Source organism: Portunus trituberculatus, chromosome 42 (genome assembly GCF_017591435.1).
Source record: "Portunus trituberculatus isolate SZX2019 chromosome 42, ASM1759143v1, whole genome shotgun sequence".
Taxonomy (NCBI): Eukaryota; Metazoa; Arthropoda; class Malacostraca; order Decapoda; family Portunidae; genus Portunus; species Portunus trituberculatus.
In genome coordinates, this window is record NC_059296.1 from 26,519,222 (window position 1) to 26,543,440 (window position 24,219).

General features: G+C 37.7%; 1 protein-coding gene across 8 annotated transcripts in view; it reads left to right on the forward strand.

Annotated features, from left to right (window-relative positions):
- Window positions 1-24,219, forward strand: part of LOC123517558 (protein cueball-like) — a 44,209-nt gene that overhangs the window by 2,159 nt on the left and 17,831 nt on the right. For 4 of the 8 annotated variants that reach the window (XM_045277775.1, XM_045277778.1, XM_045277777.1 and 1 more), the window contains exons 2-5: window positions 10,260-10,511; window positions 11,933-12,131; window positions 15,451-15,571; window positions 22,773-23,581. In XM_045277775.1, coding sequence (XP_045133710.1) covers window positions 10,260-10,511; window positions 11,933-12,131; window positions 15,451-15,571; window positions 22,773-23,581 — 1,381 coding nt within the window. Of the gene's footprint in view, window positions 1-4,763; window positions 4,922-4,996; window positions 5,265-5,406; window positions 5,683-10,259; window positions 10,512-11,932; window positions 12,132-15,450; window positions 15,572-22,772; window positions 23,582-24,219 lie in introns of those variants that run through there. The other 4 variants (XM_045277776.1, XM_045277779.1, XM_045277782.1 and 1 more) reach the window with 3 other exon arrangements.

The window sequence follows — 24,219 nt, forward strand, 5'->3', positions numbered from 1 at the left end:
GAGAGAAGCTTCACTGTTAGGGATGGTGGTGATGTTACGAGAGAGAGAGAGAGAGAGAGAGAGAGAGAGAGAGAGAGAGAGAACTAAATGCAACAAAATCTAGCTAAATTCCAAAGAAGTAGAGATTATAGCCATTACCATTGTCGTCAGCCTATAGCATTCTAGTGCAGACATGAGCCCTTTTCTTCTATAGGTCAGACCTTAAAATCTAAGGATATGATTCTGTATGGTTATCTCCCCCTCCTCTCTCTCTCTCTCTCTCTCTCTCTCTCTCTCTCTCTCTCTCTCTCTCTCTCTCTCTCTCTCTCTCTCTCTCTCTTTCTCTCTCTCTCATAGAGTAGGAGAGTTTTCGTGTAGATAAATCTGTATGTGTGCATTTGTACATGTTGGTGAAGGGGAGTGACAGAGAAAGAGGGTTAAGCAGGAAACCGTTGATTACTGGTAGATCTAAAGAACACTTAACGGCTCTATCTAATCTTGCAACACTCCAGTGGCGTTGTATTCACAAACGTGTCAATTCACTATGAGGGCAGATAAATTTGATTCAACAACACATACGTGAATTTTAGGCTCCACATATTGTCTTCAGTGTGGTGCAACCCTGCTGACGATATGTGATGAGTAGTGACAATAGTAAGGAGGCAACTGCAAAACAGCTAGCATTAATGCTTACTATGCCTTTGTCATCATTCTTATCAGTATATGTTCCACGTATGTACGTATATTTTGCCGCTACTACTGCTACTACTACTACCATTACTACTACTACTACTACTACTACTACTACTACTACTACTACTACTACTACTACTACTACTGCTGCTGCTGCTGCTGCTGCTGCTGCTGCTGCTGCTGCTACTGCTACTACTGCTGCTGCTGCTGCTGCTGCTGCTGCTGCTGCTGCTGCTGCTGCTACTGCTACTATTACCACTGCTGTGCTGCTGCTGCTACTACTACTACTACCACACCACCACCACTACTACTACTGCACCATTATTATTACCACTGCTGCTGCTGCTGCTGCTACTGCTGCTACTACTGCTGCTACTGATACTACTACTACTACTACCGTACTACTACTACTACTACTACTACTACTACTACTACTACTACTACTACTACTACTACTACTACTACTACTACTACTACTACTACTACTACTATTACTACTACTACTACTACTTCAACTACTGCTGCTGCTGCTGCTGCGTGGCGTTTTTTTTTTTTTTTTTTTAATACTGCATCCAACTCACATTAGATTTTTTTTTTTCAATTCATATAGGAGGGGAGTCGGTCAAAGGCAATAAAAATTGCGACAAAAAAAAAGTCCCACTGAGGTGCCTATCCCCAAACAGTGTTAAAAGAGTTATCAAGAAAATGAGCTAAATGTCTAGAAATCTCTCTTAAATGAGTTCAGATTATAGGAACATGGAAATGCAAGAACAAGCAGGGAGTTCAAGAGCTTACCAGAGAAAGAGGTGAATGATTGAGAGAAATGGAATAAACTCTTACATTAGAGAGGTAGACAGAATAGTTGTGGAAGAAAGAAGAAAGTCTTGTACAGAGAGGCTGAGATAGGAGGTAGGGTATTCATACAGTTAGCAAATTCAGAGCAGTTGGCATGAAAATAGCGGCAGAAGGCAGCAAAAGATACAACATTGCGGCTATGAGACAGTCAGCCAGAGGAGAGGAGATGACAAGATGAAAAGCTTTTGATTCCACCCTGTTTAAAATAAGTGAGTGGACTCATCCCATCCTTATACATGCGAGGCATATTCCATACATGGATAAATAACGCCCCTGTGTTGAGTCAGCAGTTGAGGGAGGGTTGATGAAAAGAACTAGCGGAGACTACTCTGGACACCTAACTTCATTAACCGTTTTGACTGAAAAAGAGATAAGAAGTTTATAGTTTATATTATAAATAAAGGACAGACCAAGGATAGTCAGTGTAGAAGAGCTAAGGATACAGTTGAGTGTCATTGAAAAATAGTGGATGTAGTTCTACGTATGTTGTGTAGAGTTGACAGATGAAGGAATTGAGTTTTAAGGCACTGAACAATACTAGTTTGTTCTGCTCCATCAGAAATTTTAGAGAGATCGGAAGTCAGGTGTTCTGCGGCTTCCCTGAGTGATCTGTTTACTTCCTGAAGTATTAGTCGTCTCTGAAAAGACGTGAAAAAGTGCATGGTTGTATCATCAGCGTAGGAGTGAATAGAACAAGAAGTTTGGTTTAGGAGATCATTGAATAATAGGAAGAGAATATACCATCGGTGATAGGACAAAACCCTGCTATTATATAGAAGAGTGGCCGTCTACCACAACAGCAGCGGTTGAAAATGCAGTTGCAGAGAAAGATAGAAGACGTATGAGCATAGTTTGGTGATCAAAGCTTTGTACAAGACTCTATCAAGATCTTTAGATATGTTTAAGACAACAGTAGAAATTCCACTAAAATCTATAAAAGAGGATGACCGAGACTCAGTAAGGCAAGCCAGATCAATAGTGGAGTGACCTTGAAGGAAGCCATACTGGCGATTAGATAGAAGATAGTGAAGTGTTAGATGTTTAAGAATCTTTCTGTTGAGGATAAATGCGAAAACTTTAGATAGGAAGAAAATCAAAGCAATTGAACGGCAGTTTGAGAAATTAGAACGATCGTCCCATTTAGGAACAAGCTGATTGTAAGCAAACTTCCAGCAAGAAGGAAAGGTATATAAAAAGTCGATAGATGGAGTTGAAAGAGTTTGTGTGGATAAGATGCACCGATTTGACATTAGTTATATTATTATTATTATTATCACTATTGTTATTATTATTATTATTATTATTATTATTATTATTATTATTATTATTATTATTATTATTATTCCCATCATTGTTGTTGTTATTATTGTTGATATAGCTGTAATGTCAAATCGGTACACCTTGCCTGGTCAAACTCTTTCAACTCACTCTATCTACTTCTACCTTGTTATCATTATAACATTTTTACTGTTATTATTATCATTATTATTATTATTATTATTATTATTATTATTATTATTATTATTATTATTATTATTATTATTATTATTATTATTATTATTATTACTGTTATTATTATTACTGTTATTATTATTATTACTATTATTATTATTATTATTATTATTATTATTATTATTATTATTATTATTATTATTATTATTATTATTATTATTATTATTATTATTATTATCATCATCATCATCATCATCATCATCATCATCATCATCATCATCATCATCATCATCATTATTATTATTATTATTATTATTATTATTATTATTATCAGTATATGTCTCTTCTTTCTTTTCTTGAACATAAATTGTTTTGAGGAGTTGATTTCATTTGAAAAAAAATAAAATAAAAAATGATAGTGGAATAGTTATTTTGGCCGACGTCTTTCTTACATGTACCGTACATGTGCGTACAGTACCTAGGGTTATGTAGGCTACTACACGGGGTTAGGTAAAGTATAGTGAAATAGGAAAAAAAATGTTTGCAAATTATTTCGTGAAAATTTCTGTTTGTTGTAATAGTCTACGTGCACAAGAAGAAAGGAAGGATATTTATTCTATACTCATCTACCTACATCAATATAGTCATTATCAAATTGTTAAATCCTTATATAGTTTTTTTTGGTGGGTGACGTATATGCCTCTTTCCAATAAAAAATTTAATGTATGATTAATAATCCTACATAAAGGAACTTTGCATTGCCGTACATGATGTTTTTAATATGTTGCCCTAAAAAGAATAGGGGGAGGGGATGTTATATGTATATGTACTATACCATCACGTGTGTAAGACCATCTATCTATAGTTCTGGCAGATAGGCTGACATCTCCCTTAAGAAGTTATTCTTGGGAATGCTTCGTGAAGACAGTCGAGTGGGAGCGTGGTGCTTTTGTTTCTTAATTCTTTCCCTATTATTCCCTATCAATGGGGTTTTCACTATTCTAACAAAAAACTGGAGCTCGTAGCACACAGCACCACCACAGTCTGTATATACCCTTCTTCATTCTTTTCATAATTTTATACTCAAAAAATATCTTGTCCAGATCTTGCGTGCGTTGCCTGTTTTATAGTAGGTCAGCATTAACAATGTAACTTTCGGAGGCTTGAGTCGGCTACCTGCCTATAGTTTTGTGGGACGGCCTCCCTGCCCCCAGCAGATCCCACCCACTTCGGGCACTTATTGAAGGCCTTGGTGTACCAGGGAAAGAAACGAAACTCAAGTCATTGGTATTAACGGCGCGCCATTAGATTCATAACTATAAAATAAGAACATAAGAAAGAGGAAAGCTGCAAGAGGCCACCAGGCCTACACGAGGCAGTCCCTGTGTGTTTAAGCTACCTAATTCCATATATCCCAGTTGTTAATGCGTGTTCATTAAAAGTGGGTCACACGTATTGAAATGTGTTAGCGAAATAATGGAATCCATGTGAAATATGCATATAAAAAATTATCAAAAATTTTTTTTTCAAGGATATGGAAACTTATGAGACACAATGTAGTGTGTACATGCGTGGAGGTTAAATGAAAAACATGAATTTTATAGATAGTGGCTTGTGAATTTCTTGTATTTTTCAAAACGTATAATACTATAGGTTTTTCTGTGCGATGCGTTCGCTATCAAAATACTATTCTACAAGGTTTCAGGCTTTAGGGAAATTTTCTAGGGATATTTTTGAACATGTGCAGACTTCACTTTCCCTTTCTCTGAGCCGTGAGCCCGTGGGGCGTGACTCCGCCAGGCGCCAGCCCACCTTACCTTCAGTCTCCCGCTCTCAGTGGCCACATGGTGTTGTGAGTGGGTGCTCGGGACGCTGTTCGTAATGGCCCGGTTATTTCAGAATGTCTTGTGGCTATTGTTTATATCATTCTCATCATCTACCGGTGAGTTATGAGCTCGAATATGTTTGGCTCTGAATCAAGTTGCTGGGGCAAATTTAATAGTGCATTGGTAGACCGCATTGGGACTGCCGATGATGAAACCTCCATTCTGAGCCAGAGGCCGGTCACGTACTCCCGCCAGCCCTGCAAAGTGGCCTTGTTGCAGTGACTCATGATAGCCTCCAATGAAGTCAGATTAGTAGCGAGATGCACAAAAGCTATTGTGAGGTGTAACTTAGTGTGTTAGTTGTGTTTGTATTGTTACGTAACTTTTGGCTCGACTCTAAACTTACCGCGCGACTTTTATCACCTGTTTCGTCTGCAATGCTTTCAGTGCATTGATTATGTAAGTCAATTCAAGTTAGGACATGTGCCAAAGGGTTAGTTGGTGGGTATGGTTTTGTTGATAATATTTCATTTAAGGCCTGCATGGCTTTTAAATTTTTTACATTGTTTTTATTTATACTGTACATATGTTTTTCTTATGTATTTTGTTTGATTTTTTTCCCACACAAATTGGAACATGTGCAGTCTATTCGTAGATGGTAGTGACGTAGTAGTATGGTGTGGCATGCCTCTAGCATATTGACTGATTCAAACACTGCCTGCCATGAGTTTTAATCACCGTCATGCAGGCCAACCTTAGCAGTTTGTGGTTTGGCGGTGATGCCTTAAAAGTAGAGAAATTGTCTTTCCACAAATGCTGAAATTCAAACGTGGTTTCTGCAGATGTTTACCACGGCGATTCCTACAATAAGATGAAAGTAGGTCACTCATGTTTTGGGGGTTGAACTTCCTGCTAGTCCTCCATAAGCAGGTAATACTTAAGCTTTTTATTTTTTACATCTATGATAACTAAATTTGGTTTTCGAGAGGATTATTAGGTGCATATCTTGGTCTTGTCTGAAGTAATAAGTACTGTTGGTGTTTTTTGCTAGAAGTATGATTTGTTTCATTATGGACACTACTATCGCCTGGGATCAGACATGAGCCAGTAGACAAGTAGTATCCTGGTTAGGCACTAAAGTAACACTCCTCCCCCATTTAGGCATTCTGTTCGTATGGAATGCAAATGAAGTTTGGATAAGTCTTACACCATGAAAAGATTGCAGATGACTATTTAAGAATATTGATATTTGCTGTGTTAAGGAAGGATTCCATGTTTTTGTTGTTATTTATCTTAATGCATACTGATCCCCTTCCACACAGCAAAGCTAATGTACATTTAGAGGAAAGTTTGAGTCCTCCCTCCCCCAAAAAAACTAGATCGCAGTATAGTGTTCGCTCTTGATTGTTTTTTATGCATTATTATCCGTGAGAGGTGGCATATTAGCAGAGTGTGGCTTACTCTCTATATTCTATGTTGTTTAGGCCTTGGAAGCCCACCAGGTGAGATAACTCAAGTCTCACTACTCCCCACTCTTCTTTGCCTGTGTTTGGAATCCCAAAGTATCTTAAATTCACAGAACACTTTCTTTAACTTTGTTTGGAGTGTTGGCATTATTTATGTAAGGAATGCTAAATGTATTGATGTTAAAGGTAAATATGGCAGCTTATGGTATGTCATGGAACTTTTGTATGTTGACGAAAAAAAAGAAAGGCTTTTACCAATTACGATAGCCAAACAATATCCTGATACATTCTTGTGCGTTCGGAATCAATCTACTATTTCTTTCTCCGCCACCCCACACTTTCTGTTTTTCACCTCCCAGGTAAAAAAAAAAAAAAAAAAATTACATTAGCACTATTTTATACTAGTTTATAAATTTATTATTTACTGTGTATTGAAATTGCATGAGATCTCTACCAATATCATCTCAATTTTTAGTCTGGTAAATCATAAGATACAAGTTCTACATGATGCATTTTTCTACATATTTGTCAACTACCTCTTCTTGCCTCTGGCTTCTGTTAATAATCCTCACTGGAATTATTATCATAACCTAACAGCAACATAGTTCTCTCCCTTCAAATCTGATAGAGTATTTTAACATTCATATTTAAGTTAGCAATGTAATGAATCTTTTGAGAGGCAGTTTTACTGGCAAATCTTCCTGTATTCCTGTGTTTGGATTCTTGATCTGGTTAGTTTGGCAGTAGTGTTTCCCTGACAAATTGTTTATTGAATGACATAATGTGAAGTGCAATAAACTGAAACTCTTTAGGCAGAGGATGATTATAGAATGCAAAAAAACATATCTTTTCAGCCTTATGAATCTAGTATGTATGTGTTTATCTCTTTATCTGACATCATACTAACCTGGGAGCCAGCCTCAATTGGTTGGCTTAAGGCAGTTCCTATAGCAAAACACTTCCGGTTTGCCTTCAGTTGTGAATCAATCTCTTGCAACCATATAAAAAGCCTTCATTCCTTCCAATAACTGTTTTCCTACACTATCAATCTTAAGAACACCTTGAAAGATTCTCCTATCTACTCTCATGCATTTTTAAGGTCCATGAATGCTGCATAGAATTTTTCTTTCTTTCCTGAGTATTCCAGTACGGTATTATAATATTAATTGTAAAAATCTAATCCTACACAATCTTTACATTTTCTGAATCTTCTCTCCCTGAATGACCTCTTTGAACAGTCACTTCCATTAACTCGTAAGAGGTCAGCACTGATTTACCTCCGAATACTCATCCAGGTCACCAAAAATTCCACTTTCTTTTTTTATTCCATAAAACTCAAAATGGGCATAGAAAAGTTAAAGTTCGAAATTGCCATTTTTTAATGTCCACCTGGAGCTTTAAATTTACCTCGCTTAGTGATGCTGCCAGACGTACAACTTCTGAATGAGACTTTTTTAATCGTTTTATCGATATTTTTCTCCTACGAGATATGTGTATAATGGTTACATATTCATAAATTAACCCATGTTTTATGAAATGAAAAATACAAAAAAAATATTTGTAAATACTGTAAATATAATGTAAAAAATAATTTGCTCAGTTTACCACAAAATATTGTTTATTATTTTTTCTTTCAGTATCTAAGCTTTTTAGTATTGCAGCAGGGTGTGATATTCTTCAAAACAAGGCTCAATGCATAGAGCTACATCACATTCATGACAGTAATACCAAATGTCGCTCTGTTTTTTTGGAGTCACGCTAAGGCGGTAGGGAGGGGTGGGGGGAGGGAGATGACTAATCCATGTCAGAATGGCGAGAAACTGTGCTGATATATGCTAGACACTTCAAAGAATATAAATCTTGAAGCTGGAGGGAATTTCAAACGCATGGAAACCGAGAAAGGCGAACGCTTATGCGTGATTGACCACAGATAGTAAGCAAAGACTCCACGTACATGTACGTGGTTGACCTCTTAAGGGTTAATATCTCAATATTAATATGCTCTCTCCTAGACTTTTCCTGGCACAGTAATAAAACTTATGCCATGTAACTATTACACTCATTCTACAACCTGGATCTTTTTATTGGGATATAATAACTGCCTTTCTTCCCTTACTTCCGTGCAAGATCACATAGTATCAACAACCAGTCTATGTAACTTCTGCTACCATCACTTCACCTCCATACTTTACATTTGTACAGTGACTCTATTAATGCCACAAGTTTTGCTTTAGGTTAGCTAGCCTAGTTATAGCCTTCCCATTGATTTCTTTGTACATAAATATTCATTCTGTATCTGCTTCCACACCCATGCTAGATATACCATAGATGCTATTACATACTACTTCCCATTCTATCGTCTCATTATGTATATGATAATTATTTTTTTATTCACACAACTTCCATTTTTTCCTTATTATCTCCAAGAGAACCTATCCTCTTTATTCTTATATTCACACACTTCTCTCATCTCTCTTAGTTAAGAAAAAAAATCTACTTTGATTTATTTTTCTCACTTGACTTCCTACCAAACTCATTATTTAATGTCCTTTTATTTTCTCTTTTAAGTTTCTTCATTTTCCAATTCCCTGTTGTCTCATTCTGATCTTCACCTGCACACTATTTTGTAAAATACTTCATGCTCTCTTTTCTCTTTCAGCCTCTTGAATCTTGCTTGTCCAGCTTGCAATTCCCTTACTCCTATCCTCAAGCTTTCTACACCTTACCACTTCTGTTGCCTGTATTCACTATATCCTTGAATACAATTGATTCCTTTCCCCCCTTTCCCCCACACCCTGAACAACCACTGATACAATTTCCTCTGTTTTACTTCTACACAGTACTCCAAACCGAATTCAAATAACAAAAGTCTCTCTCTCTCTCTCTCTCTCTCTCTCTCTCTCTCTCTCTCTCTCTCTCTCTCTCTCTCTCTCTCTCTCTCTCTCTCTCTCTCTCTCTCTCTCTCTCTCTCTCTCTCTCTCTCTCTTATAACTGATGGCTAAATTGTTTAACCATAGACATGCAAAATTTCTTACAAAAAAAACAATGTTTTGGGCACTCAGGAGTTTTGGAAGTGTGTTAATTTTTCACTTATTATCCTCATCCATGGATGTCTGTTATCTAAACACCCCAGATAACAGAAGGTGACCATATATTAAACACAATCTTTTCCTTGTTTCCTAACAAGCAATAATTGCACATACATTAAGCACCACTCTTTCTTGATTCCTTCCTAGCTTTTCCCAGTTTTTCTTATATTCCTCTCATTGCACATTCCGACCCAGCCTTTCACTAGCTACTTTACACTCACATTTTCTGCCATCATTCCTGCCATATCTTGCTCACTTTTCATTTTCACTTTTAAGTACCTCAGCATAGTGATCTGATCAATGAAGCATCCCTCTTGTTACTTTGGTATGCATCACAACCTTTCACAGTCTCTTGTTCACTGCTACATTGTAAATAAGGTTATATTATTTACCACTTTTATCCTTCATTCTTGTGTACACCTGTGTACTACTTCACATTAGGAAAGATATTTCTCAAGAACATTTTTTTTTTCTTTTCACTTTGCACATCAGTCTATCAGGTAGCTAGTTCCATTCTAATTTAAACTGTAACTAAATTTATGATTTAGTGCCTTATTGAAGTATTTAGTAATTATTTTTAATTGGATGGTAAAAATCATTATAGAATGATAAGTTATTTAATTGTGATGAACCAGTTGGCTTCTGTTAGTGATGTGTGTCAGGTCAGAATGAGGAACAGGCAGTCTGCTCATCAGTAGTCATTGTCACAGAAGCTGACTGTAGAGGTGCCACATCTGTCATACATTTATGGTTGTGATTAACTTTAGCATTATTCCAGTAACATTTTTCCGTCAGGAATGTATTGATTATAGAATTAGAATAGCCATATATGATATTTGAGCATAGCTAATATTCTTTTCTACTGTTTAAAATGTTTCGTTTTTTCTCTCTCCTTTTAGACTTGGCTGCCGTCTACAGAGACAGCATCTTGATACTTCATAATGCTGACATTATCCATCCAGACTCATTGTCATGGAAAGACATCTCTGTGGAACTCCCAAAACCATTGTCTTCACCTGTGGCCCTTACACATGATGCAGAGACCAACAGACTCTTTGTGGCAAATACTGATCCCAGAGACGAAGCAAAGATTATTTCCATTTCACTCAATTCAACATTTGGAGTGGTTAACATGACTACTGCTGTCAAAAGTGAGTTGTTTCTTTCAACTTTTATTGATTGATTTTTTTTTTTTTTTTTTTCCTCCAGATTTACCTTTGTGTGTATGTGTGTGTGTGTGTGTGTGTGTGTGTTTTATTTATTCTATTTAGTGTAGAGTTCAATAATCCATTACAATTACATTTTGATGTAAAGAATTAATAGGAAAATACCATTGAATTTTGATAAAGATATTCAATATTTTTTTAACAAGTCCATAATCAAGGAGATATCTATATCCTTTGATGGGTTATGTAGGAAAAATGTATTATCAAAGTGTCACTTCCCTTTCTGTCCTGCCCAACTGTCATTCGTCTGCTCCCTCGCTTCTCACTCCTCTCCTATGAAAGACAGAGTTAACCTCATTAGTTGTGCTGGCCATGTGATGGGCCTTCTCCATTACTGCAGCTTGTGAGTGTATGTGTGGCTGATTGTTGATGTGAGGTTGAATAGCTGTTGTGCGGCACTACCCTTATTCCTTGCTGTCATTTCTGCCTGACGTTTGCCACTTCTTTTCTTCCACTCTGAGGTTTATCTGTGTCATTATTTCCCTCATTACTCCATCTCAGTAGTATTCATGGAGGCCTTTGCTATAATATGATGTTCAGGTTGTTGTGGTCTAGACTAATACAGGATGCAGACTGAAGGGAACACGTGGCAGTAGTGGTGGTGGTGGTAGTAGTAGTAATAGTAGTAGTAGTAATGGTAGTGACACTGCTACTTATGGTTTCATTTCTATTTTCCCTTCTAGCTTCATTGACATGTTTAATTCTCTATGAAGTGGGTATCCTACTTAATTAAGTAATTCATAAAGAAAAGTTGCAATTGTGAGTGTCTGCACCACCACCATTACTGCTTTTCTCCACTGCTAAACTAGTTGCTTTCCTCAAGCAGCTATCATCTCTTGTTTGTATTACATCATTTTATCATCATTATGGTCCATCAGTTCAGTGGTGAGGGCAGCCTGTACTCCATCTATGACAGGGGTTCTCAACTTTGGGTTTGTGAACCCCTATGGGTTCACAAGAAGATTACCAGGGATACTTAGATGGCTGATCTAATAATATCCTTTTGCAATACCATTGCATGTTGAATTAGTGTCAGCCACTAAATTAACATTTTGTTCAATGTGGGATTACTGGGGGCTCAGGTAGATGGTCTTGTAACTCAGGGTTCTTAATGAGAAAATGAGAGAAAAGGTTGAGAACCCCTGATCTATGGTGAATAGGAGGCTTGTTCATTGAGTTTAAAAGATTCATTACATCTAAATTTGCTCTGTTGCTGTTCATTGTATCAGGGTTTTTATTTCATTGGAAATGGCTTTTACAATTATTTTTGTAAATTAATTTGTTTTGATTTCCTCTCCATGTGTTTGAATGTGTTTGAAGAAACTTATGTTGAGTGTTTCTTGCAGGCAGATCAACATCATCGATAGAAGGGATGTCATACAGTCCTCGGTCAAAACACATCTACTGGACTGAAACTCATCATTATAATATTTACAAAGCCTCAATACAAAGTGATGATAGCAGTTATGAATCCACTCCAGAATTGATATCAAATACTGGAAATCCATATGCACCTCGTGGATTAGCAGTGGATGTCTGCAATGAGTAAGTCATGTAGTAACCTTTTTACTTAGTGTTTAGCAGTTTTGTAGTAATTGTTAGGATAAATTGATAACCATTGAAAGTTACTAATGAAAAAGAATAAAAGACCATGTTGAATTCTTGAATGATAATTTTTTTTGGAAAATAGGACATTTATAGATTCATAGGACATGCAGCCGATTTCTTGGGTAGACAGACTTTAGGTGTTTATGGGTGACCTAACCACAACTACACAGGCCTGATCAAACTACAGAATACTTAGCTATGTCAGTTTGTCTGATGGAGTGGAGTAGGAGGCTTGACTGTCTTGTCAAAAAGAGGCTTGATGTGTGCTGTCAGAAGGAAGTGTGACTGTGTGCTGTCAGAAGGAAGCTTGACTGTGCTGTCAGAAGGAAGCTTGACTGTGCTTTCAGAAGGAAGCTTGACTGTGCTTTCAGAAGGAAGCTTGACTGTGCTGTCAGAAGGAAGCTTGACTGTGCTTTCAGAAGGAAGCTTGACTGTGCTGTTAGAAGGAAGCTTGACTGTGCTGTCAGAAGGAAGCTTGACTGTGCTGTCAGAAGGAAACTACTGTGTGCTGTCAGAAGGAAGCTTGAATGTGTGCTGTCAGAAGGAAGCTTGACTGTGGTGTCAGAAGGAAGCTTGACTGAGCTGTCAGAAAGAAGCTTGACTGTGTGCTGTCAGAAGGAAGCTTGACTGTGCTGTCAGAAGGAAGCTTGACTGTGCTGTCTGAAGGAAGCTTGACTGTGCTGTCAGAAGGAAGCTTGACTGTGTGCTGTCAGAAGGAAGCTTGACTGTGTGCTGTCAGAAGGAAGCTTGACTGTGCTGTCAGAAGGAAGCTTGACTGTGCTGTCAGAAGGAAGCTTGACTGTGCTGTCAGAAGGAAGCTTGACTGTGCTGTCAGAAGGAAGCTTGACTGTGCTTTCAGAAGAAAGCTTGACTGTGCTGTCAGAAGGAAGCTTGACTGTGCTGTCAGAAGGAAGCTTGACTGTGCTGTCAGAAGGAAGCTTGACTGTGCTGTCAGAAGGAAGCTTGACTGTGCTGTCAGAAGGAAGCTTGACTGTGCTTTCAGAAGAAAGCTTGACTTTGCTGTCAGAAGAAAGCTTGACTGTGCTGTCAGAAGGAAGCTTGACTGTGCTGTCAGAAGGAAGCTTGACTGTGCTGTCAGAAGGAAGCTTGACTGTGTGCTGTCAGAAGGAAGCTTGACTGTGTGCTGTCAGAAGGAAGCTTGACTGTGTGCTGTCTGAAGGAAGCTCTACTGTGTGCTGTCAGAAGGAAGCTTGACTGTGTACTGTCAGAAGGAAGCTTGACTGTGTGCTGTCAGAAAGAGGCTTGACTGTGCTGACAATTGGTTGGAGTTGAGAGTGTGATTATGGGCTGTACACATTCATATCCAGCTGTTGCAGTGCTTTTATGATCCTGGATCATTACTAGTTAATCTATATTGGTTCAAAATATAAATTCAAATTGTGATGATATAAATTACTCATCATTGAATAAATATATAATGCTTTTTTGTAATTTATAAATTTCACACAATTAGTTGATAAAGCCTAACAGAAAACACATTGTGTACTACAAACCTGAGCCTGGCCAGTAGTGTGCACTCCTTTGCCAAATATCTTTTGATTTTCAAATTTATCAGTTTTAGTAAATAGTGTCTTCATGATACAGTGATTCTTATAATATTGCTTGTGAGAATAACATACAATATGATTCACATTGTGCCTATATATAAGAATGGTAGTAGAATGGAACCGTTAAATTATAGACCAGTATCGTTGACTAGTATATTGTGCAAGGTATGTGAAGAAGTAATTAAAGCTAAGTGGAGTGAGTATCTAGAAAGTGAAAACATTCTGAGTGAAAGGCAGTTTGGTTTCAGAAAAGGATGATCGTACGTATCCAATTTATTATGTTTTTATTCAAGAGTGACTGACATACTACAACATAGAGAGGGTTGGGTGGATGCTATCTACCTGGACTTGAGAAAGGCCTTTGATAAAGTACCACACAATAGACTGATGTGGAAACTAAAGATGATTGGAGGAGTAAATGATAAACTAGCAAAATGGGTGGAAAATTACTTAATGGGAAGAGAAATGAGAACAGTGGTGAGAGGAAGGAAGTCCGAGTGGAAGAAGGTAACCAGTGGAGTTCCACAAGGGTCAGTGCTGGGTCCCATCATGTTTTTGATTTATGTTAATGATATGCCAGTAGGAATTGACAGTTATATGAACATGTTCGTGGACGATACTAAAATTATGAGGAGAGTAAAGAATGTGGAAGATTGTAACAAGTTACAGGAAGATCTTGATAAAATATATGAGTGGAGTAAGGAGTGGCAGATGGAATTTAATATAGACAAGACCCATGTTATGAAAATGGGAAGAAGTAGATACAGACCAAACAGGGATTACAGGCTGGGTGATGAGAAAATTAAAGAGACCAATGAGGAGAAAGACTTAGGAGTAACCGTGCAAAACACTTTGTCACCGGAGAAACACATTAACAAGATTTTTTGGAAAACATACAACATGCTTCAAAATATTGGCCTTGCATTCCACTACCTAGATGAAGGAATGATGAAGAAGATATTATGTACCTTAATAAGACCCCAGTTAGAATATGCAGCATGTGTCTGGTCACTGCATATGAAGAAAAATGTGAAGAAGGTGGAAAGGGTACAGAGGCTGGCAACAAGGATAGTACAAGGGCTCAGGGAGTTAGACTATGAGGAAAGACTGAGGAAGCTGGGGCTGACCACATTAGAAGAGAGAAGAACAAGAGGAGACATGATAACTATGTATAAATTGGTGAACAAGATTGACATACTGGATAGAGAGTTGATAAAGGTGACCACAAGTAATCATCTCCAAGGACATGGAAAAAGGCTAATAAAGGACATCTGTCTAAATGACGTGAGAAAATACAGTTTCCCGCATCGTAGCATTGATAAGTGGAATAAACTGAGCAGTGATGTCGTTGACGCGGTGTGTGTCAACCAGATGAAAGAGAGATATGACAGGAATGGACAAGGAGACAGGACACAGAGAGCTTAGCTCGGGCCCTGTAATACACAAATAGGTAAATACATTGTCAGTAAGTGATCAAGAATGTTCCTGAATGCCATGGTGAGGGATTTTTCAAGGAGTGTTATTAATGATCTATCCAATTATTGTCTTGAGGAGTGTCTGACTGTATGTACTAATATGAGTGTAGTCAAAGATTTGAAAAGCTGCATGTAGATTGTATAATTATTAGTAATAAGGATTAATGTAGTGATTAATAATATGATAATTTTAGCATTATATTTGTGTTACAGGCATTTGTACTGGAGTGAGCTGGGTAATGAAAGAAATGTGCCTAGTAGTGTAGAGATGTGGAATCCTGAGAGCAACAAACATGATGTTTTTAGGAAGGCTGAAGAAAAGGATTTTTATCAGGTAAAGTATGTTAGAAAAAGTAGAGTATAATGTTGCACAATACAAATGTTTTTTTGTTTTTTTTGAGTTCAAGCATTCTCTCAGTTTTACTTAGCAGTGTTGTACTAGCTTCGGTACTGTTGTAGCTTGTCAAACTTAGGGAAATAGTGACAGTGTTTTAATAAGAACATAGTGACTGGAAGAGAAGAGACTAGGTTGTAGTTTGATGGCATATTGCATATTGTTGAAGGCCTTAAAATCTGTAGTGTGTTACCTGTTTGCCCTTATTTTCATTATGGCTTCTGTGAGGTACAATATGTCACAAGTCTTCATAAGGCACAGTGGAGTTGTTTACTTCTTAAGTACAGTGAAACAAACATTGATAGTTTCACCCAAGTACAAGCAGTTGGGTGTGTTAGGGAGTAAGAATAAGCCACTCTTTTTTTTTTTATAATCTTAGTATGTGTACATTGTAAGATGGCAGAGTTGAAGTCTAGCAATCCTACCAGAGTGTGTGTGTGTGTGTGTATTTACCTAGTTGTAGTTTTACAGGGCCTGGGCTTTATGCTCGTGTGGCCATATCTACACTTATCCAATTTTTCTTTAAAACTATGCACACTCGTTGCTGACACCACTTCTTCACCCAAACTGTTCCACGTCTCAACACATCTTTGTGGGAAACTATATTTTTTAACATCTCTCAGACATCTTCCCTTCCTCAGCTTTTTACTATGCGATCTTGTTCGAATATCACATTCTTCTCTCAGGATCAGTTTCTCATTATCCACTTGGTCCTTTCCGTTGATCAATTTATAAACTTGTATCAGATCCTCTCTCTCCCTTCTCTGTTCCAGGGTTGGTAGATCCATAGCCTTTAGTCTGTCCTTGTATGTCATCACTTCAAATTCTGGAACCATTGTAGCCATTTTTTTTTATTCTTTCCAACTTCCTTATGTGTTTCTTTTTATGGGGGGGTCCACACTACTATTGCATATTCCAATCAGGATCGTATTATAGTACTTATCAATTTCTTCATCATTTCTTTGTCTATGTAGTGAAATGCTAATCCAATATTCCTTAGCAAATTATATGTCTGAAAATTCTATCAATATGGCTTACCAGTTGATTGTTTTCTTCCATTGTCACTCCCAAGTCCTTTTCCTTTTTTACTTTCTCCAGTTCTACTCCATTTCCCATCTTATAGATTCCCATGGGTCGTCTTTCACTCTTTCCCATTTCCATGACATGGCTTTTGTCCACGTTGAATTCCATCTTCCACTTTTTACTCCATTCCCAGATCTTATTTAGGTCTTCCTGCATTATTTCACAATCCTCTTTTTGCTTTATAACTCTGCACAGTTTTGCATCGTCCACAAACAGATTTATGTATCTGTTCACTCCTTCTGACATGTCGCATATATATATGAGAAAAAGTATTGACGCCAATACTGACCCCTGTGGCACTCCACTTTCTACTGCTCTCCACTTGGACTTCATATCTTTAACTACTGTCCTTATTTCTCTCCCCCTCAAATAATTTTACATCCATCTCAATGTGCTTCCTTTTAAGCCACCCTTCTCCTCTAACTTCCACAGTAATCTTGCTTGTGGCACTTTATCAGATGCCTTTTTTTAAATCCAAATAAATACAGTCAATCCATCCCTCTCTCTCTTGTACTCTATCAACTATTCTAGAGTAGAAACTCAGTAAATTTGTTACACACGACCGCCCTTTTCTAAAACCAAATTGGCTATTTGATAATAATTTGTTGTCTTCAAGGAACTCGATCCATTGTTTCTTTATTACTCTTTCACACATCTTGCATATTACACTAGTTAGTGATACCCGTCTGTAATTTAAGGGTTCTTCCTTCCTTCCTTCCACGCTTGTATATGGAAATGCTATTAGGTCCCCACGTTCCCTCTATCTTGTAAGGTTGGTAGTTTCATTTCCTTCAGTCATTCTTCATATGTTAGGTCCTTTAGTTCTGGTATCATCTTTGTAGCAATCTTCTGTATCCTTTCTAATTTTCTTATATCCTTTTTAGAGCTCAGAGACCACACCACTGCTGCATATTCCTGCCTAGCATGTATCCTGCTTATGATGATTTTCTTACATCATATCTTTGTCCATGTATTGAAATGCCACTCTTACGTTAGTCAACATTTTATATGATATACCAAATATCTTGCTTATGTGTTTTTCTGGGGCTCAGATTGTCTTGTATAATCACTCCCATGTCTTTTTCCTCTTTAGTCATCATTATTTGTTCCTCCCCCATTAAGTAGTTCCATATCAGTCTTTTGCTCTTTCCTAGTTCCTTTATGCAACATTTCTTTGCATTAAACTCTAATTTCCACTTCCTACTCCATTCATAGATCTTGTTTATATTTTCCTGTAACAGCAGACAGTCCTTCCTGGTTTTGATAACTCTTAGCAGCTTTTCATCATCAGCAAATAAATTAGTATAACTGTTTACCCCAATGTGAATGTTGTTTACATAAATCTGAAACATAATGGGTGCTAACACTGACCCTTGTGGCACTCCGCTTGTTACTTTACCCCTAGGATGAGTATGTATCTCTGATCACATCTCCCTATCCTTCAAATAATTTCATATCCATTCTAGCAAAGTTCTTCACAGTCCTCCTATGTTCTCTAGTTTCCAAAGTAGTCTTCCATGAGGGACTTTATCAAAAGCCTTTTTTATATCCAGGTATACTGTGTCCACCCATCTGCCTCTTTTCCAGTCCTGCAATATCTCTTGAGTAGAAGCTTAATAAGTTTGATACATATGACCTCCCTGTCCTGAACCCAAATTTTCTGTTCGATATGACTTGTTCCTCTTCTAGATATTTAAGCCATTTTTCTTTGATAATTATTTCACATAAATTCCCCAAGACTTGTAAGTGAAACTGGTCTGTAGTTTAGTGGTTCAGTTGCCTTTCCTCTTTTAGATATCGGTATTACATTGGCTCTCTTCTATTCTAGTGGAACTTTCCTTTCATTTATGGAACTTTTAATTATTTTCCAAATTGGACCTAACAGCTGCTCTTTACATTCTTTTAACACCTAGCCTGATACACCATCTGGCCCCATTGTGTTTCTGACATCCAACTTATCCAGTAATCTTCCAATATCCTCCTTGTGCACTGCAATTTCCTGTAATTCTTGGCAATGTAATGTCCTATTAGGTTCTGTGAAATGTTCTGCAGTGAACACCGTTTTGAAGAAGCTCTCATTCATTATTTCACACATTTCCTTCTCTGTTTGGTATGTCTTCCCTCCATTAATTATTTTTTCTATTGTTTCCTTGTTCTTCGTTTTGCTATTTGTAAACTTGTAGAAAAGTTTGGGTTCGTCTTTGCTTTTATTCACCACTTTTTTCTCAAAGTTTCTTTCTTCCTCTGACTTTACTCTAATATATTCTTTTCTTGTATCCCTATACTGCCGTCTGTTGTCATTTCTCTGTTTTATGAGTTTCTTCCAAGCTTTATCTTTTGCCTTTTTAGCTTGTATGCATCTAGCATTGTACCAAGCATGTATTTTTTTCTTCACTATAAACAGGTATAAATTTTCTTTACTTCATTATATTTCTGTAAGAATATTTCATATTTCCCTTGCATTGTCTTTCTGTACATAATGTTTCTCCACTCAATATCAGCAAAAAAGATCCTTAATTTTTCAAAATCCGCTCTTGCATAATTTAATCTCTCTCCTTTGTAGTCATCTCTATAACTTATCCCATCCTCCTCCTGTATTTGCATCTCTAATGTCACATGATCACTTCTTCCCATTAGACTAAGGTATTGTATGATTGGAGGGGGGCTCTGGTTTCTTTCTCAATACTAGGTCAAGCAACGATGGTGGTTCTTCCTCCCTGTACCTTGTTGACTACTCCACCCATTGATCTATTGTATTAACCATAGTCAACTGCAGCATTTCCTCGGTCCACTGTCCAGCATTATCCATTCATTACTTCCATCTCTCCAGTATACTTTTTTACAGTTAAAGTCTCCAACGAAAAGTATTCTTCCATCTCTTCTTATCATGTTATCTAGGCACTTAATCACCTCTCTGTGCATATCTTTGTTCTTCAGTTCCCCTTGTATTTGTCTCAGGTGGCACATATGAGGAGTCTCGTGCTGAAGTAGCGTAACCGCCACCCTGACCATTTTTTAGTTAGTACCGGTTCCCGGTAGATGGCAGTCTTGTACTCCACGTGACAACAAAGAAACACCCGATAGCCACCTCTATGACCCCAAGGCAGAGGGTTTAGAGTCAGGTACCAACACGCAGTAAATGTGTGGAGGAGGTCTGAAATTTCAGAGTTGGAGTAGCTTATGAGCCACCGCGAGCTAGCCAATGGGAGCGCGGGTTGCGGGAAATCTACCGCTCAGCCAATCATAGCCACATTACCATCCCACTTCTTCAGTCAGGTGGCGCCATTCTTACAACACGTGTTGCATCTCCCTGGGAACTCTCCCTGTTTTTAGTCATTTTTCTTGTGGATTTACCTGCCAAAATGAGTGACGCTGGTGATCAGAGTGGAGGGGAGGTGTCAGTGCTTAAGGCAAGTAAGCTTAGATGTGGAAAAAAAACGTGAGGAAGGCGAAGAGAAACCGAGGTGAGGAGTATGTGAATCAGGGAGGGAAGGTTGTGGCGGCACGAAAGATTGGCCCAGATTGTAAGTGCAAAAATAAGTGTTTTGCCAAGGTTGGTGCTGATAATATTGAAGTGATATTTGATGCCTTTTGAGCCATGAACAGTCATGATGACCCTGACGATGACCTGCTAGATTACTAACCTTCTGACAACCCCTTCCCTGTTATCAACTTCTTGAGCGGAACAAAAACTTAATTTTATGTGAGTGTGGGAATTGATTTCGTTTATTATTAATAGTGTCAAACCGGAGACATTAAAAAAATTATTAATAATTAGATTTTTCAAGATTTGGTAATTTTTCATAACCTAACATGTAATTTCTAGCATTATCCACCATTTTCTCATTAAAAAGTACATAATAGAAGTTTCTAATAGTTAATTCCTCCCTGGTTTGACACCATTTCTATTGATGGTTGATGTTTCAAGTGATTTTTTTATTGTGAAAATGGCATATTTTCATCCCAATACCCATTTCATGTGAAAGCTGGTTTTAAAAGCTTTCCATTGGTGTATAATACATTATGTTTTCATCCATTTTCGACTGCGTTATCATTGTCTAACTTTACGGGCGTTTTTCTCTTAAACTATGTTAGTGGCGGTTACGCTCCTTCAGCGCATGAGACGCCTCATATGTAACTGTGATTTTTCTCTTCTTCAATTCCTCTGTTTTGATTGTTACTCCACTTACTTCCACTTTGTCCTCACCATATTGCACATTCTCCACACATATATTATCATGAACTATTATTAGCACTCCTCGCCCTTTAGCCTTCCTCTCTCTCCTCCAGCTAGTATATCCCTCCTCTTTAAAGTTAACATGGATCTCTTCTCTTAGTTTTGTTTCAGTGATGCACATTACATCTGGCTTTTTCTCTTGCAAATATTCTCTAACCTTCAATATGCTAGATAACAACCCATGTATATTAGTATAAGTCACTCTTAATTTCTTGCCTCCTCCACGACCTCCTCTTTCTTCTGTATGTACCACTTCTTTAGTCTCATATCTAGAACCCTCCAGTCAAAAATTCTTTTTCTCGCTCTCCATCCTTTTCTCGTTTTTTTCCTTAGCTTCATTTCTTTGTACTTTTTCCTTTTCCCTCTCCTCTTTTTATCCATATATCTTTGTGTTCAGTATCATTGGCCAGCTTCCCTTTTCCTAGCCATAATTTCTCCTCCACTGCTACTTGGGATCTCATCCTCACATTCATTGGTCTCCTACCCCCTTCACTGTATCTTCCTTACCTGACCACTTCCTCCACCTCCTGGTCTAGTTCTCGCGTGCCTTCTTGAACTTGTTTGATTACAGTTTTGGCCAATTCTCTCTCCAAGTTCTTGTGAACTTGTTTGGATTTTTTTTTTCCTTCATCCCAAAAATCATGAAACTTTCCTCTTAACCACTGTATCTTGCACAAGATCCTCTTTCTCTTTAATTACTTGTATTAAAGCGACTTTTGTGTTTTCCTGGATTTGTCTTTTTACTACCTCTGAAAATTGAACTTTTTCCTTTTCCTGTTATTGGTTCCATGCATTTTGTAGTTCTTTCAGCTTGTTTTCACCCAATTCACCTTCCACCCTGTCCACAATCCCATCCTGTACCTTTTGCTTGTAAGCTCCTTTAGAAGTTTTCGTAGTCTTGACGTGTGGCTTTAAGTACATCATTTTGTTTCTTTATTTCTTGCATTTCCTCCTTTAATCCCTGATTGATTGCACTGACCTCACATTCGACTAATCTCAATTTCAGCTCTGTGTTTTCCATTGTCAGTCTGTCCTGTTTGTCCATTAGACTTGACATCACTTCCTTCATGTGTACCTTAACTCCCTTTCTACATTGACCAACCTCCTCATACTACCTTTTACTTCCCTAAATCCTGAAAAATCCTTGTCCATAATATCCTCAGTCAGTTTCCTTAGTCCAACAGGTGTTTCAATGTACCACTGGTTTCCACATGAAGGTGTATGTTTTGATTCTGTCATACGTCTGGCAGCACTACTCGGTTCCATATCTCTCTCTCTCTCTCTCTCTCTCTCTCTCTCTCTCTCTCTCTCTCTCTCTCTCTCTCTCTCTCTCTCTCTCTCTCTCTCTCTCTCTCTCTCTCTCTCTCTCTCTCTCTCTCTCTCTCTCTCATTTTTTCTTCCCTCGTTTATATGATCCAAAACTTATTTAATATGAAGACAGGAGAACCTATGGCCCCCTCCCCCCCTGAACATACATCTAGGTCAGGCTCCAACTCCTGTTATAGCTTTTCCCTGTGAGTTGCTCAGAGACATCTTGATGGCATGGTGTCTGACAAGTGTGTGTGTAAATACATACATGTGTGCATGCATGTACACTACAAGAGATCAAAAATATTTTTTTCACTGCTGTTAAACAGATGAGGTATGAAAAAAAAATAATTCCATATTTTATGAAAGTATGGCTTTATAGATTTATCTGCAGTTTATAGATTATATTTAGTTTTAAAGTTTTTCTTTTATGATATACCTTCACAATTTTTTTAGGCAAATGGAAGTTCTAAGTAGTGTATGTTATTTATTTGTTTTCTTTTCTTTGAACAGGGACTTACCTTTGATGACACCACAAGGACTTTGGTGTGGGCTGTTACTCATGGAAATGACTTGGACAGCTCCTGCCGTATTGTCAGCTATTCAGTTGATGATGATCGTCATCAAGACCTTGTTCAGTTGGAAAAGTGCCATCCATTTTCATTAACTGTTGATGAAAACTATGTATATTGGGCAGATTGGAGCAGAGAGGGAATTATGAGAGCATCAAAGAGTGACCCAAATAATGTCACAAGAATCCTTGACACCCCTCCTGACAAGAGAATGAGCATTCTTGGTGCTTATGGTATAGCAAAGTTAAATGTTGGAAAAATGGTTCAAATGCCATGCCAGGATAAAAAAGATGAAAGTCATCATGAAGATAAGTCAGTAAATAATGATGAAAGATTCGAAGGTGTAGCAGAGATCAAGGAAACACAGAATGGTTCCTCAGATAATGTGGAATCGGTAGAGTTGAAGAAGGAAAGAGATGACCAAAAAACAGATGAAGAAATTGTTCCTGAATCTGCAGATGATATGGAATCAAAAGATGTTCATATAAAAGTTGAAGAAATCAAACCTATGATACCTGAGCATACTACCACAGAACATTCAGACACAAAAAATGACAAGAATAATGTTGATGTGAAAACCTTCAAGGACAGAACAATGTTGAATGGTTTCCAGACAGATTCACCTTCAATTGAACCTCAACAGAAAATCAACCAAGAGTCTGCAGACACAGCAACCAATACCTACAATGATGAAACACAGACTGACTCGCTTGCCTCGCTGTCAACTTATGGTGTCGCAGTTGAGGAATGGTTAGTATCAGTCTTGATCTTTCCTTATGTAGGAACCACATTCACGCTATTACCCGCATACAGTGGCACCTCATGATAACGGACTCTTATTGGGTAAGGGGTTGTCTGTTACTGAAGGCAGTTTGTCTGCGAGACCCTTAACCTCCTCTCCTTTCTCTCGGTAATTTATTCTCTCTTAATAATGAAAAAAAAATGAACATTCAAACCACCTTATTTTATGCTCAATGCTGAAATAAGAGATAATTATTATTTAAGAAATGTATTGTAATAATTTTTTTTTTTTTTTTTTTTTTTTTTTTTTACGTAGGGAAGAGGGCCAGCCAAGGGCAAAAAAAGAAAGTTAGAAAAAAGCCTACTTGAGCGCTGGCTTTCCAAAGAGTAGAAAAAGTGCCAAAACCGTCAGCCAGAATTAGGGGGAGCAAATGCCTCGATACCTCCCTCTTAAAAGAAGATAAGTTGTAGGAATTTGGAAATACAGATGCAGGGAGGGAGTTCCAGAGTTTACCAGTGAAAGGGATGAATGATTGAGCATACTGGTTAACTCTTGCATTAGAGAGTTGGACAGAATAGGGATGAGAGGAAGAAGAAAGCCTTGTGCAGCGTGGCCGCAGGAGGAGGGGGAGGCATGCAGTTAGCAA